Source organism: Fukomys damarensis, unplaced genomic scaffold (assembly GCF_012274545.1).
Source record: "Fukomys damarensis isolate Sample0158 unplaced genomic scaffold, DMR_v1.0_HiC HiC_scaffold_10, whole genome shotgun sequence".
NCBI classification, from domain to species: Eukaryota; Metazoa; Chordata; class Mammalia; order Rodentia; family Bathyergidae; genus Fukomys; species Fukomys damarensis.
In genome coordinates this window covers 39,086,926-39,099,767 of record NW_022900922.1, presented here as the reverse complement: position 1 = coordinate 39,099,767, position 12,842 = coordinate 39,086,926, and the positions used below count along the sequence as shown (strand labels likewise).

The 12,842-nt window shown below is 40.2% G+C and overlaps 1 protein-coding gene across 2 annotated transcripts; it reads right to left on the bottom strand.

Moving 5' to 3' along the window:
- Positions 1–10,529, bottom strand: Zscan16 (zinc finger and SCAN domain containing 16). 2 transcript variants are annotated; one of them, XM_010636274.3, is made up of 3 exons: positions 9,673–10,529; positions 8,586–8,724; positions 1–874 (listed from the first exon to the last, which is right to left on the bottom strand). In XM_010636274.3, exons 1-3 carry the CDS (start codon positions 10,054–10,056, stop codon positions 384–386), a joined length of 1,014 nt encoding a protein of 337 aa, XP_010634576.1. In that variant the 5' UTR covers positions 10,057–10,529; the 3' UTR covers positions 1–383. The 2 variants fall into 2 exon arrangements, with proteins under 2 accessions (XP_010634576.1, XP_019064879.1); XM_019209334.2 differs by having other exon boundaries at positions 656–924.
- Between the last annotated feature and the right edge of the window lie 2,313 nt (positions 10,530–12,842).

Here is a 12,842-nt window from a genome sequence, read left to right as displayed (position 1 = left end):
CAACAACAACAACAAAAAAACCCCAGCTGTTAGCATTTAGAGGAAATGAAGGCAGAAAAAAACTGGAATGTCTTGCTTAATGCCATACACTGACTAGTTAAGTGTAAAGGAGTTAGAGCAAAAGTAGAAATCATATTGAACAGGAAGCATCAGTCTTGGGCTACAATTGTGGATAAGGCTTTCTGAAACAACTGATCCCTCCCAAAAAACTCCACTCACTTAAAAATAAAAGGCTATTTTACTCAGGTAGATCGGTGTCAGAGATTTTAATGATGACTGAAGCTTTGCCCACATGAAGCAAACTCTCTGGGTCTCTAAGGTAGATTCTCTGGCAACTCATTAGGTCTGAGTGTCTAGAGAACTCTGTTATTTCCACTGCATTATTAGAGCTTATTTGCTATATGAATTCTTTGGTGTCTAATAAGAGCTGAACTTACACGGAAGGGCCTTCCACACTCATCACATTCATAGGGCTTTTCACCTGTGTGGATTCTCTGATGCTGAATAAGGCCTGTGCGCCCACTGAAATCTTTGCCACATTCTTTACATTTATAGGGTTTCACTCCAGTGTGGACCCTATGATGTCCAATAAGATGTGAGTGTTGAGTGAAGGCTTTTCCACACTCATTGCATTTATAGGGCTTCTCTCCAGTGTGAGTTCTTCTGTGTTTACTAAGGTCTGAGCTACGGCTGAAACTTTTTCCACATTCATTGCATTTATATTGTCTTCTTTCCCTCTGTTGCCATTCTAATCTGCTCTCACTTTCAATAGTGTCTTTGGGTTCAGGATGCTGAGGAATGCCTTCATTAAGCCTGTCCTCGGGCGTATCCTCCTTTTGGGATGACTCTTCATTCTCAATCCTGGTTTTAGCACCTGTAACAGTACACAAACAGGTCCTATTCGAGGTTTGAGAAGCAAAAATCCTATGGAAAAGAGAACACAAACATTACAAATGCATGACAAAATAATAAGTCATAACAAATGTATTGCCCCCATTTGGTATCATCATAACATGGTCACAATGCAGGAAAGAAGAGGCTAGTAAAGAAGATAGCAGCAGGATAAGTTATTTATTTTGTCGTACCCAAGATGGAACTCAGAGGCTTCCCAATGAGTTATATCCCCAGCCTTTCTTAATTTTTAAATTTTGAGACAAGCTCTTGCTGAATTGTTAAGTTGCCCAAGATGGGTTTAAACTTGTTCATCTTCCTCAGCCTTGTAGAGTGCTGGGATTACAGGTGTGTGCTACCACGCCTGGCCTAGGATAAGCTATTTGAGAGTAGATGGAAAGGAAAAGGCAAGTGTAGATTAAAGAGACTACTTGCAATCCTGCACAAAAGCAGAGTGGTAAGTAGGAAGCTGTAAGTGTACCACAGCTAATGAGGAATAGATGGAGACTGGAGAACAGAGATGAGGAGGGAGGTAAAAGTTCAGAGAAACATAGGCGGTAACTCAGAGTGAAAGTGACTGGAGAGGATAATAAGGTTTAGCGTCTGAGGGGAAGATAGTGAACAAGAGCCATCTGAGGAGGGCAGCACGTGTGGAAGCTGGAAGCAGACTGAGTACATGTAGGTCAGGGTATATAGGAGAGAAATAAATGGGAAATGGCAGTGGGCTGCCTGGTGTATGTGCTGGGTTGAGTTTATTTCCCATGAAACTGATATCCTTTTTATCATCTTCTGTCTAAATCCTAGCTTGGTAGTTTCTAACTTTATTATGCTTCGGGATTAAATGAGTTGCTTATTAGAACACAGAATACTACACCCTCGTACCATCTCCAAACTCACGGAACACAACTGTGCAACAATCACCAGTTATACTCTTTAGTAGTTTCTTCATGTAGCATGACAGAAGCAGCAGCAAGAATGACTGGAACACTGAACTGGTGGGCTGGGTGTGGAAAGCACTGGCTCTGGCCTCAGTGAATTTCATGAATGAATTCCATCCATCAGTGCCATCACCAACCATCTTTTCTACCAAGTCGTCCTCATCTTACCTTCTTCCCTACAATTATTATTTTGCCCTAAAGCAACACAGCTTTATTCCAGAATAACCTGGAAGCTAGAAGTCTGCAATGGAGGTGCTGGCAGGACCATCCTTGCGTACTCTGGAATGTACGGGAGAATTGTTCCTTGCCTCTTTTAAGCCTTTGGTAATCTAGGAATTTATTGGCTTGTGGCAGTGTGACTTTGTTCTTTATCTCTGTTCACAGGGTGTCTTCTCCCGGTGTGTGTCTCCAGAATCCCTACAGTTATTTTTTTTATTAGGAAATGATCTTCCTGAAAGTTTTGTTATTATTATTATTTTTTTTGGTACCAGGGACTGAACTCTGGACCTTGTGCTTGCGAGGCAGGCGGTGGAACTATTGAGCTAAATCTCTAGCCCATGAAAGTTTTGTTATTGTTCTGGAATCTAAATGCCATATTATCCCTGGCTAGAAATTATGAGGACTAGATTAGAACCATGAATAATCAGTTGAGGTAATGCATGACAAAGATTTAGAAAAGCATAATATGTGGACAGAATTATCACTAACTCAGTAAGGTAGTAGTTATTGGACAAATAAATAATGTAAATCATAAACATTCCCATACTAGAAAAAAAATGTTCTGAAACATTAGTATATTGGCTCAGTGTATTTTATATACAAAAACTCACTTGGCTTTCCTGTAAGTTATCAATGAAGATGAATTTTAAAAAAACATATAAGGAAACACCATCAATGGTCAGTTCATTGTCTTGAGTAATCTGCCAATCCTCAGGCTATTTCTTTTTTTCTTTTTTTTTTGAGACAGGGTCTTACTATGTAGTTGAGACTGAACTGGAACTCACTATGTAGCCCAGGCTGGTCTCGAATTCACAGGGATCCTCCTGCCTCAGCCTCCCGAGTGCTGGGATTACAGGCATGCGCAGCCACACCTGGCTCTCACGATGTTTCTTTCTCATAACTTAAGAAGAAAGATCTCTTACTAGGACTTTTGTTTTGTTTTTTTGGTACTGGGGATCGAACTCAGGCCCTTGCTGCTTGCAAGGCAGGCGTCAGAACCACTGAGCTAAATCCCCACCTTCTTACTAGGATTTTGAATAATTTTTTTAAAAATGAGGTCAATTTTCCTTGATTGGCAATCAAATTATAACCTTTTCCCTTAGGTCTGTAATCAAATATATGTAAATAATGTACAGAAACTGTCAAATGTGAACTTTTCTCATTTCAGAAACCTGGAGACTACTTCTCAGCCAAATGAATTTTAGGCCTTGTTTATATATCTCTTCAAAGTGTTAACTTGTTCTAGGCTCATAGGATTCTAGGAGAAATTGTACTAGAACTGTCAAAATGAGATTTGGCTTTAGTATATTCTGCTAGGATATTTTTTCTGATGTTATCTTGGCACATGTAATAACTAAAGTCTTTATCAGATATAGTTCCAGCACTTCTGGTTACTGAGATGAAGATAAGTCCACAGAGACCATTTGGTTACCATGTATATTAGCTGTTTAACAACAGTTTAGGGGAAAAGTGGTGGCTTCTTCAGAAAGGAAGTGCAAGAGAGAAGAGAGAGAGAAACACACAGACAGGAAGAGAGAAGAAAGAGGGAGAAAAGAGAAGAGAGGGAGAAAAGAAAAGAGGAAGAGGGGGAGACAGAGGAAGAGAGATGAACAAAGGAGGGGAGAGAGGAAAAGAAGAGAAAAGAGGTAAAGAGGGAGAGAGGAAGAGGAGAAGAGACAGAGAAGGGGGAAGAGGGGGGAAGGAGGAAGAGTGGAACTATTGCCTCACTTGTGATCATGTGACACTGGCATCGTGTACCCCTATAACAAGACATCATCTGCTTATCCAGTTAAAATTTATTAGAAATGTTTGCTCTTCTTGAGGAACACTCACAGAACAAGTTACTCACAATCCAACATTTTACTGTGCTTTAAAATGTGTTACAAAGAATTATTAAGGTATTTAGATGTCCAAGTTCTTCAGTCATAGGTAAAGATCATTCTGTATTAGGTGATTAGATTCTCCTCACCCTAGCCAACAGTCACTACTAATACTGTCTTGCTGATATGGACATATTTAAAAAATTTATGAAAAAAATAAAATTTCATAACAAAATGAGAATGGATACATTTAAAAAGTAAAAAGTAATGTAAAATGTATGAAATGAAACCCATACTTTGTACAATATGCAGTAATTATAATAAAAAATACTGCATTAAAAACAATGTTTTTCTTTTCAACAGTAACTTTATATTTAAAAAATAAAGCTTTTGGTACATTATTATTTTGGTTTAAAATGTTTCTGTGGGGACTAGCAGGTAGGGCCTCAGGTTCTGACTGTAATCTCAGTTGTGTCTGTAACTCGTTATGGAAACCTAGACAAGCCACTGTGGGGTAGATCTCTTCAATTGCAAAATGAGGGCTTGTACCAGGTATTATATACTTTTAAGAAAGTTGAAAGACACTTCTTAAAATGTGTGTTCTGTAATTTCTGCAGGATCTTTTGGTTTAATTTTGCCTTTGTATATTTTGCTGGGAAGTGTGGTGGTGGCAAAGAACATAAAAGTTCTGAAAGGTTGCTGGTGGTGTACCTAGGAAGTCATAGCCACTGGTCCTTGTAGACACAGCAGACTTTCTTCCTAAGACTTCTCAGACCTCATAGGACAGCTAGGTTTCCTGAAGCTTCCTACTTTTACCTATATAGTATTCCCCGAAGGGTCATTTTGGTTGCGGTATATGTGCAAGTCTCTTCAATTTCACATGGAGGAACAGTGTTTTTTCCTGGACTTAAGCTAACAGAAAGTGAAGTGGAAGCAGTCCAGAAGTGTTTGTAGAAGCAAATTTTAGGTTTGGATAACCCAGTAGTCATCATTAGCAATTCTGTGTTCTCTATAGTGAGATTTACTGTAACTGTTAAATTATTATTGTGAACTATTTATGAACATGTCCTGTCTTCTACCAAATTCTATGCTCCTCCACAGTAAAGAAGCAAAACATCCTTCCTAAAGTTTATTAAGATGGTCTATACCTTTTGACTTTTACCCCCTTTCCCCCAAAGTACTCTAGCCAAGATTATCTTTAACTTCTAACCCTAAATTCAGTGGATCTTACCAGTCTTCACTTTATGCTCTGTTTCACTGGCTGTGCTGATCTTTCCTCCTAGCTGATAACCCCTTGCCTGGCTTCTGCAAATCATGTGCTGCTGTCTTAAAGAGTCCCTGCTCTTTCTCCTTCATAGAATCCTCTTTTTCTACTCAAACTTTAAATAGGTACTGCGCCTCAAGATTCTGCATGTGGCTGGCTCTCTTCTTTTTACTTTATGTGTCTATGAAGAAGAAACCACATCTATAGCCATATCCTCTAACATTTACTGAGGAAGGACTTCCTCACAACTCTGATAAATTTAGAGCTATATTGCAAACTACCTTGGCTTCTAGATTTTATGTACTTGGATGGTCCACAGACACTACAAATTCACATGTATTAAAATTGGAATCACCACCTCTAACTCTTCTTCACATATGGGCACATCCCTCTTCTGATTTTCCTTTCAACTAGTGGTGCCAATACCCACCCAGCTGCTTAAGTCACAAACTCAGATTGTATTAAAATTACCCTCGCGGCTGGGCATTGCGGCGCATGCCTGTAATCCCAGCACTTGGGAGGCTGAAGCAGGAGGATTGCCATGAGTTTGAGGCCTGCCTGGGTTATAGTGAGTTCAAGACCAGCCTGAACTACATAGCAAGACCCCATCTTTTATTAATTAATTAATTAATTTATTTATTTATTGGTACTGGGGATTGGTGGAACCACTGAGCTAAATCCCTGGCCCAAGACCTCATTTGCTTTGATGATAATGATTCCAAAACATCATAATAAGATTGTGAGATTTTATACAGAAGGAATACAACTAACATAACTGAAAGCAAAATAAGTACTCATTTGAATGAAGAAAGAGTTTCATAAAAAAAAAAAAAAAAAAAAATTACCTTCCCTTTATCTAATCAGATCTATTCATTCTCTCTTGAACTTTCCACTTCTCCAGCCTTATTCCTGCTCTACTCTTTCTCCTAACCCTCTTGTTTTCACATTTTCTCCATATTATAGTTCTATGTTCATTCAATTGAAGACTTGGAAAATAGAGAAAAAGAAAGTAAGTCACTTATGATTTCATAATCCTGAAATGACTGACTACATTTGGAGATATCCCTCCAATCTTTGTTCTGTTATATAAGAACTTTAAAAAAAATGGAATCATCAGTGTTACCCACTCTTCTATTTAAAATAATGTAACAGATCTCCACCTGATAGGTTGAGGTATTGTTTTTGCAGCATAGTTTTCATGACTCTTCTTTGATCCTCCCTTTCACAACATCCTTTGTATCAAAATCAAACTCAGAACAGTTGCTTTTAGAATCAGTTATGCTCATGTATTTATTCCCTGTTCTGTCTGCTTATAACGTCCCTCCTTCCCAGTTCCACCTTTCTGAGCATCATAGCTGAAGCAAAACAACTCTGTGATACAGGCCCACCACAGGGAAAGTGGTGCCTTTTTCTGTAGCTCACAACATATCTTTAGTGCAATTATTACTATCATATCATGACCGCTTACTTTCTTGCTTCTTGAAGAGAAGTAACTCAAGTGTCTTATTTTTTGATTCCTTATATAACATGGTGTCTGGTATATTGATGCTGCTTGATGAAAATTCAGTAATGAACAGAACGGGGTTATGAGCTTCATGTCAAAAACCATGTAGTGACCAGCATTTTAGCTCTAGAGTTAAAACACTGGAAGATTCTTTTATAAGTAACTGCATGTCACCTTGTCTAGATAGCTAGAAACATAACAAAGTGGGAATATCTTAGTTCAAAATGATTTTTCAGATTAGACAAATCACTTAGTTTGGATCCTAGAGAATGACAGTGTTGTACTGGTTAAACTGCATGTCACCTTGTCTAGATAGCTAGAAACATAACAAAGTGGGAATATCTTAGTTCAAAATGATTTTTCAGATTAGACAAATCACTTAGTTTGGATCCTAGAGAATGATAGTGTTGTACTGGTTAAATTTAAGTATTAAAAATCCGAAGTAGGCCACAATATAAGATACAGGCAGAAGGGTTATGGATAGACAAGACTTTAGTGAAAGCACTGGAATCACAGAAAAGGGTAGGGTTTGGACATATTGGGACTTAAACTCCACATATTTTCAGTGTAGTCTGGAGATACACTAGACACCTGCTTGGTATTTAGTGAACTTGAATGGAAATCAAACCCAGTCACTTTAATATGCAGATTAAAACAATACTCCTGAGCTGGGCAAGGTGGTGCACGCCTGTAATCCCAGCACTTGGGAGGCTGAGGCAGGGGGATCACTGTGAGTTCAAGACCAGTCTGGGCTACCTAGTGAGTCCCACGTCAGTCTCAACTACATAGTGAGACCTTGTCTCAAACAAACAAAAACCCAATAAACAAACAAAAAACAATATTCCTGTACTAACTGAGCCTTGCTGTCTTTTCCCTGCTTCTTTCAGCATGGTGGTGTTACAGATAAGTTGAAGTCCCAGTCCTGAGAGTGACTATATTTGAAGAGAGGACCTTCAATGAGCTAAATAAGGTTAAATGAAGTCATAAGGTAGTGATCTAATTCAATAGGTTGAGTATCCTCCTAAGAAGAGATACTGGAATGTATATGCACAAAGAAAGGGCCATATGGGAAGGCAGAGCGAGAAGAATGCAAGGCAAGGAAAGAGGCCTCATCAGAGACTAACCTGGTCTTGGACTTTCAGCCTTGAACTGTGAGCAAATAAACTTCTTTTGCTTAAGCCATCTGGTCTACAGTATTCTTTTATGGGAGATCTAGCCAACTAACACAGAGTGTCATAAATTCTCCAATCTCAAACTGGAAATTTTAGGGAATTTGAACTAGAATTATTAGATAATAACAGACAAAAGATAAGGTATTACCAAGTCGAATGAGTGTTTAACCTCATCCTCTATCCTTTGGACCAAACAGCATTTGTATACAGTGAAAAAATATAACTCATTCAGTGTTGGGGTAAGGGTGAAAAGATAAAATTCTCCATAGTTGAGGAAGAGGACAAGCAGGAGGAAGTCTTTAAAGGAGAAGATAAAAATGGGAATGTTTTCCACTACTATTGTTTGAATATAGTTTGTCCCCTCTGAAACTCATGTTGGCATTTCATCCCCATTTCATATACCTTACGGTATTAAAAGGGTGTATACCTAATCAGAGTATAGTGTTTAAAGATGGGGCCTTTGGAAGGTGATTAAAATAAAAGGTTGTCAGCCTGGAGCACCCATGACTGAATATTGCTGGCTTTAAAGAAAAGGATGGAGAGAGACCATAAAACACACATATACTTGTTACTTGATGTGTTACTCTGCTTCCTCGGCACTCTGCCAGTAAGATGCCATCAAAATATGCAGCCTTAGACCTTGGACCAGAACTGTGAGCCAAAAGTAAACTTTTCTTTATAACATACCCAGTCTGTGGTAATGAATTATAAGTGAGAGAAAACAGATGAAGACATCTTCTAACCTCCTCCATCATACACACAAAACTAGCTCCTTACCATTCTTTTGTAGTCTCCCATAATCCTGCTTCAGCTGGGTCTTACTGGGATGAAGTTGGACAGTCAGTGACTCATATGGCCTTCCCAAGGGGGCCAGCTTGTCCAAGAGTATATGCTGTCTTCCTGAATTGGCTGGGACCTGGGAACAATGAGGTATGCTTGGGCTTGTCAGATATTTTGTGGGAAGTGAAAGAACTTCAGATAAATGATCTAAAAAACATCTGCCAGGGGACAATTTTTCATTCAGTTGAAATGGCAATAATGATTAGGAGAAGGGCTTAATTGCTATACACCAGAGAGAAATTCTGTCTGTATTGATTCTGCAGAGGCCCAAGATCACAGAGTCTTGGGATGTGGAGATATACAGCTTCCAGCAATGGAAGCAATAATTCTAGACCCATGCTCTTTAATATAGAAGCAACAAGCAAATGTGGTTGAATTCTTGAACTGTGGTTAATATAAATGAAGACAGGCTGAGTATAAATTATATACCAAAGTTTGAAAGCTTAATACAAGCAAATTAAAATATTTTACATACTGACTATATAATTAAATATGTTGGGTTAAATAAAGTACATTTAATTTCACCTCTTTATTTTTAATAATAGGTCTCTGGGTAGAAAATTTAAATTACATATATAGTTTATGTTGTACTTCTGATGGACAGTGCTGTTTTACAGTATCCTTCACAGTGATATGAGTACTTCTTTTTTTTTTTGGTACTGGGGATCCAACTCAGGACCTTGGGCTTGTGAGGCAGGCCGTAGAACCACAAGCTAAATCCCCAGCCCGACCTGTGGAGTATCTTATGGAGTTGCCCAATTTATTTATTGGTAGCTCTGGATATTAGAAAAGTTTGTTTTCCTTGGATACCTATTTGCCTTCCTGTAACTTCCCACTGATCCTAGCCTTCCAAAATGAAAGAGTCTCCTCTTAGTTACATTTCAATTTTGACATTGGCAGTCACCTCCAGCCCTAAGCCTTGTTCTATAGGCTACACATTAAGTACTTTCAGGTATTTTTTTCATATGCCTTTTGTTTTGGCTTGGTCCTGACCACTTTCTGCCAAATGCCCACCCCATCACACCTGTTTTCGGGGCTCATCAAGCTCTCTTTCCAGATTCTCCAGCAGAGTCACCGCCTCCTCTCCAGTCTCTGGGTGGTGCGCTTGCACCCATGCTTGCAGGTCCCTAGGGAGAATGTTCAAGAACTGCTCCAGCACCAGCAGGTCTAGAATCTGCTCCTTGGTGTAGCATTCTGGCCTCAGCCATTGGCGACAAAGCGTCCAGAGTTGGGTAAAAGCTTCACGGGGGCCAGGTGTGTCCTGGTGGCTGAGACTTCTGAAGCGCTGCCTGTAGAATTCCCTCCTGTGAAGACCGCACTTCTGTGCACAGGGGTCCTGTCCCCACGAATGGCTCTCTGCCTTAACTGCAAGAGGTCTTTGTTCTTCAGATTCCAGGGCTGCAGCCATTCTGGCTTTGTCAGCAATTAATCTTCTATCTGGTTCCGACTGAAGAAGAACCTCTTAAGATCTTTCCTCAAAGACACTCCTAAGGCATAAAAAGTTGTCAACACAGAGAAATGACCAGAGCGAGTCCGAGAAAACCGGATGCAAAAAAGAACAGCGAGATGATCTGAATCTGTGTTCCACTGTGTAATTTAGAGGAGGATACTGATCTAGAGTTAGAGCTCCGTGTGACGTCTCCGGTTTCTCACAAATGCAAAGACAAGGTCTGCAGGGCCTGGCGGGGAGGCCGAGTGTGCACTGAATAACGCCGAGGGAGAAGAGGTCAGGGAAGGGGTCAAGTGGGTTCTCGCGGTCTCCCACTGGCAGGGAAGGCAGAAGGCTGACTGAGTCCTCTTACCCGGAACCCGGAAACGCTCACCTTGGCCGGGACCAGCCAACCAGGGGCGAACTCCGCCGCCGCCACCGTGCAGGCACTTCCGGCCGCTCTAGCACGCGCACTCGCTGGCCGCACCGCTGCCGGGTGACCAACTTCTCATCGCATTGCATCAGCGAGTCTTTGCACTGAAGCGAAATCCCCCGTCGAAATTTTTTTAAATTTAAGTATTGAATGATTAAGTAATGTTTCACCTAAATTTATTAAAAAGTGTAAGTGTCCCTCGATATCTAGTTTTACAAGTGTTTCTCGTGATAACTGAGGCACTATCCTGGGAACTGGGACAACTTTCAACAAAACAAAGCTCTTGCTTTCATGAAATTTGTGTGTGTGTGTGTATGTGTGTGTGTGTGTGTGTGTTTGTCCAGGAAACGGAGTATTTGGGTGAGGTAAGTGGTGTGATCTAAACAGGATACTCCGGGAGCACCTAGCTAGTCAGCTGCCATTTGAGCACAGCTGGAGGAGCTCAGGGAAGGCGCTCCAGGAGCAAAAGAGCTTGGAGGAAAGGGGTGACAGATGCAAAGGGCTGGAATGGACAGAACGGAGGATATGTACAGAGCAGAGTGGGTGACTGTTGGGAAGTCAGCAAAAGGCAGAGAAAGGCCTTGGTGAGGACAGGAATATTGTTGTCCCTCCCACCCCCCAAGTTAAGAAGCCATTTGGGGTTTCTGAGCACAGGAGTAACATGGGCATACTTAGGTACTGAAAAATATTATTCTGGGTGCTGTGTTAAAATACACATGCATGTGAAGAGATTTGCAGAAGGGCAGAGGCAGGGAGGCATGTTGAAAGCTGTGGCCTCATTGGCATACAGAGAGCCTTTAAAGAATATCCTAAACACATAAAATCAAAGCACCACAAAGAAAAAGATGATAGTGGTTTTGTAAAAATTTTTAGTTAAAAAAATCAAAACATGGGCAGGGGATTTAGCTCAGTGGTGCTGCAGCCTGCCTTGTAAGCACAAGGTCCTGAGTTCTGTTCCTGGTACAAACAAATAAAAAGCAAGCTAAAGTAAAATATACCACTACTGAAGAGACACGGGGCTGCTTTTTCTAATATACAAAGACTTCTTTTAAAAATATAAATATGCATAAGCCAATATGAAACCCGGCAATAAAGTAGGCACATATAGAACACAATAATAAGAAAATAACAAGTAGGAAAAGGTTCCCTAATAATTAAAGAATTTTTATAAAGATTGTGTTTTTTCCAGATTGCTAATGGTAAAACAGTGGACGATACTGGAGTGTGTAGAAATCCAGGCACATTGTTGTACGGTTAGAAAGAAAGATTAGTGGGGCTGGGGATTTGGCTCAGTGGTGCTGCTGCCTGCCTTGGAGGCACAAGCTCCTGAGTTTGATCCCCGGTATGCCCCCCCCCCAAATTAGTAAAATTAGTATATCCACATCCCTTGATGCAACAACTTAACTTCTTGGAATTATCCATTTAGAAATGCTTACACAAAGCACATGTACAGAGAAATATGGTTTGTTTAAGGAGGGAAATCTAAGTAACCCACGTTTATGAATTTAAATTTTTTATCTATTCATTAAAACCTCATTTTAAAAATTAAAAGATGCCAATGGTATATTTCACGTTATAAAATAGTATTTGGCCAAAAATTTGGCAGCATAATAATCTCATATGTGGTGCTAATAATCTTTTTCTTTTTTCTTTTTTGTGGTGCAAGGGTGAATGTGGAGCCTCATCCATACTATGCAAGAACTGTATCATGGGGCTACATCTCCAACCCCATAGTGATTATCACTTGGAGAAATATATAGAGATACTGCACTTACTAAGTTACCTTTTTATATTTCTATAGTTTAATTTTTTGCAAAATTTTCTAGTAGTACAAACAATACAATTTTTATAAAGAACCCAATTTATTCTTCATAACTTACATTCTTTTTTCATCAGTATTCCTTTTCTTGGGTCCTCCATGAAGGTGACTGAGCAGATCCTCCACAGGAGCAGTGGGCTGGGGACCTGCATAACGGCCTGGTGCTGTGCCACAAAGAGTTATCACCCTTCCTATAGGTGACAGCTGTAGGACCACTTGGAGCCCAGAACCCGGAGCTGAGCATACCCTCACTGTCCTCTAGGAAGTCGAATGAACCTTCCAACCTGGAAAGCACAGTGTGCAGAGACTCAAGGCACATGTGCAGAGTGTATACAGGATAAACCGGGTGTCCAGAGGACAAAAACTGACAGCATGTGTGCAAATATCTTGTCTCAGTCTTCATATTCTCTGAGACCAGAGTGGGAATCCTAGCCTGTTTCCTTGATCCTCCAGCATAAGCCCTGATACAGCTCCTTCAGATTGCCTCTTTGCAATTTCTGTCTCACACTGAGC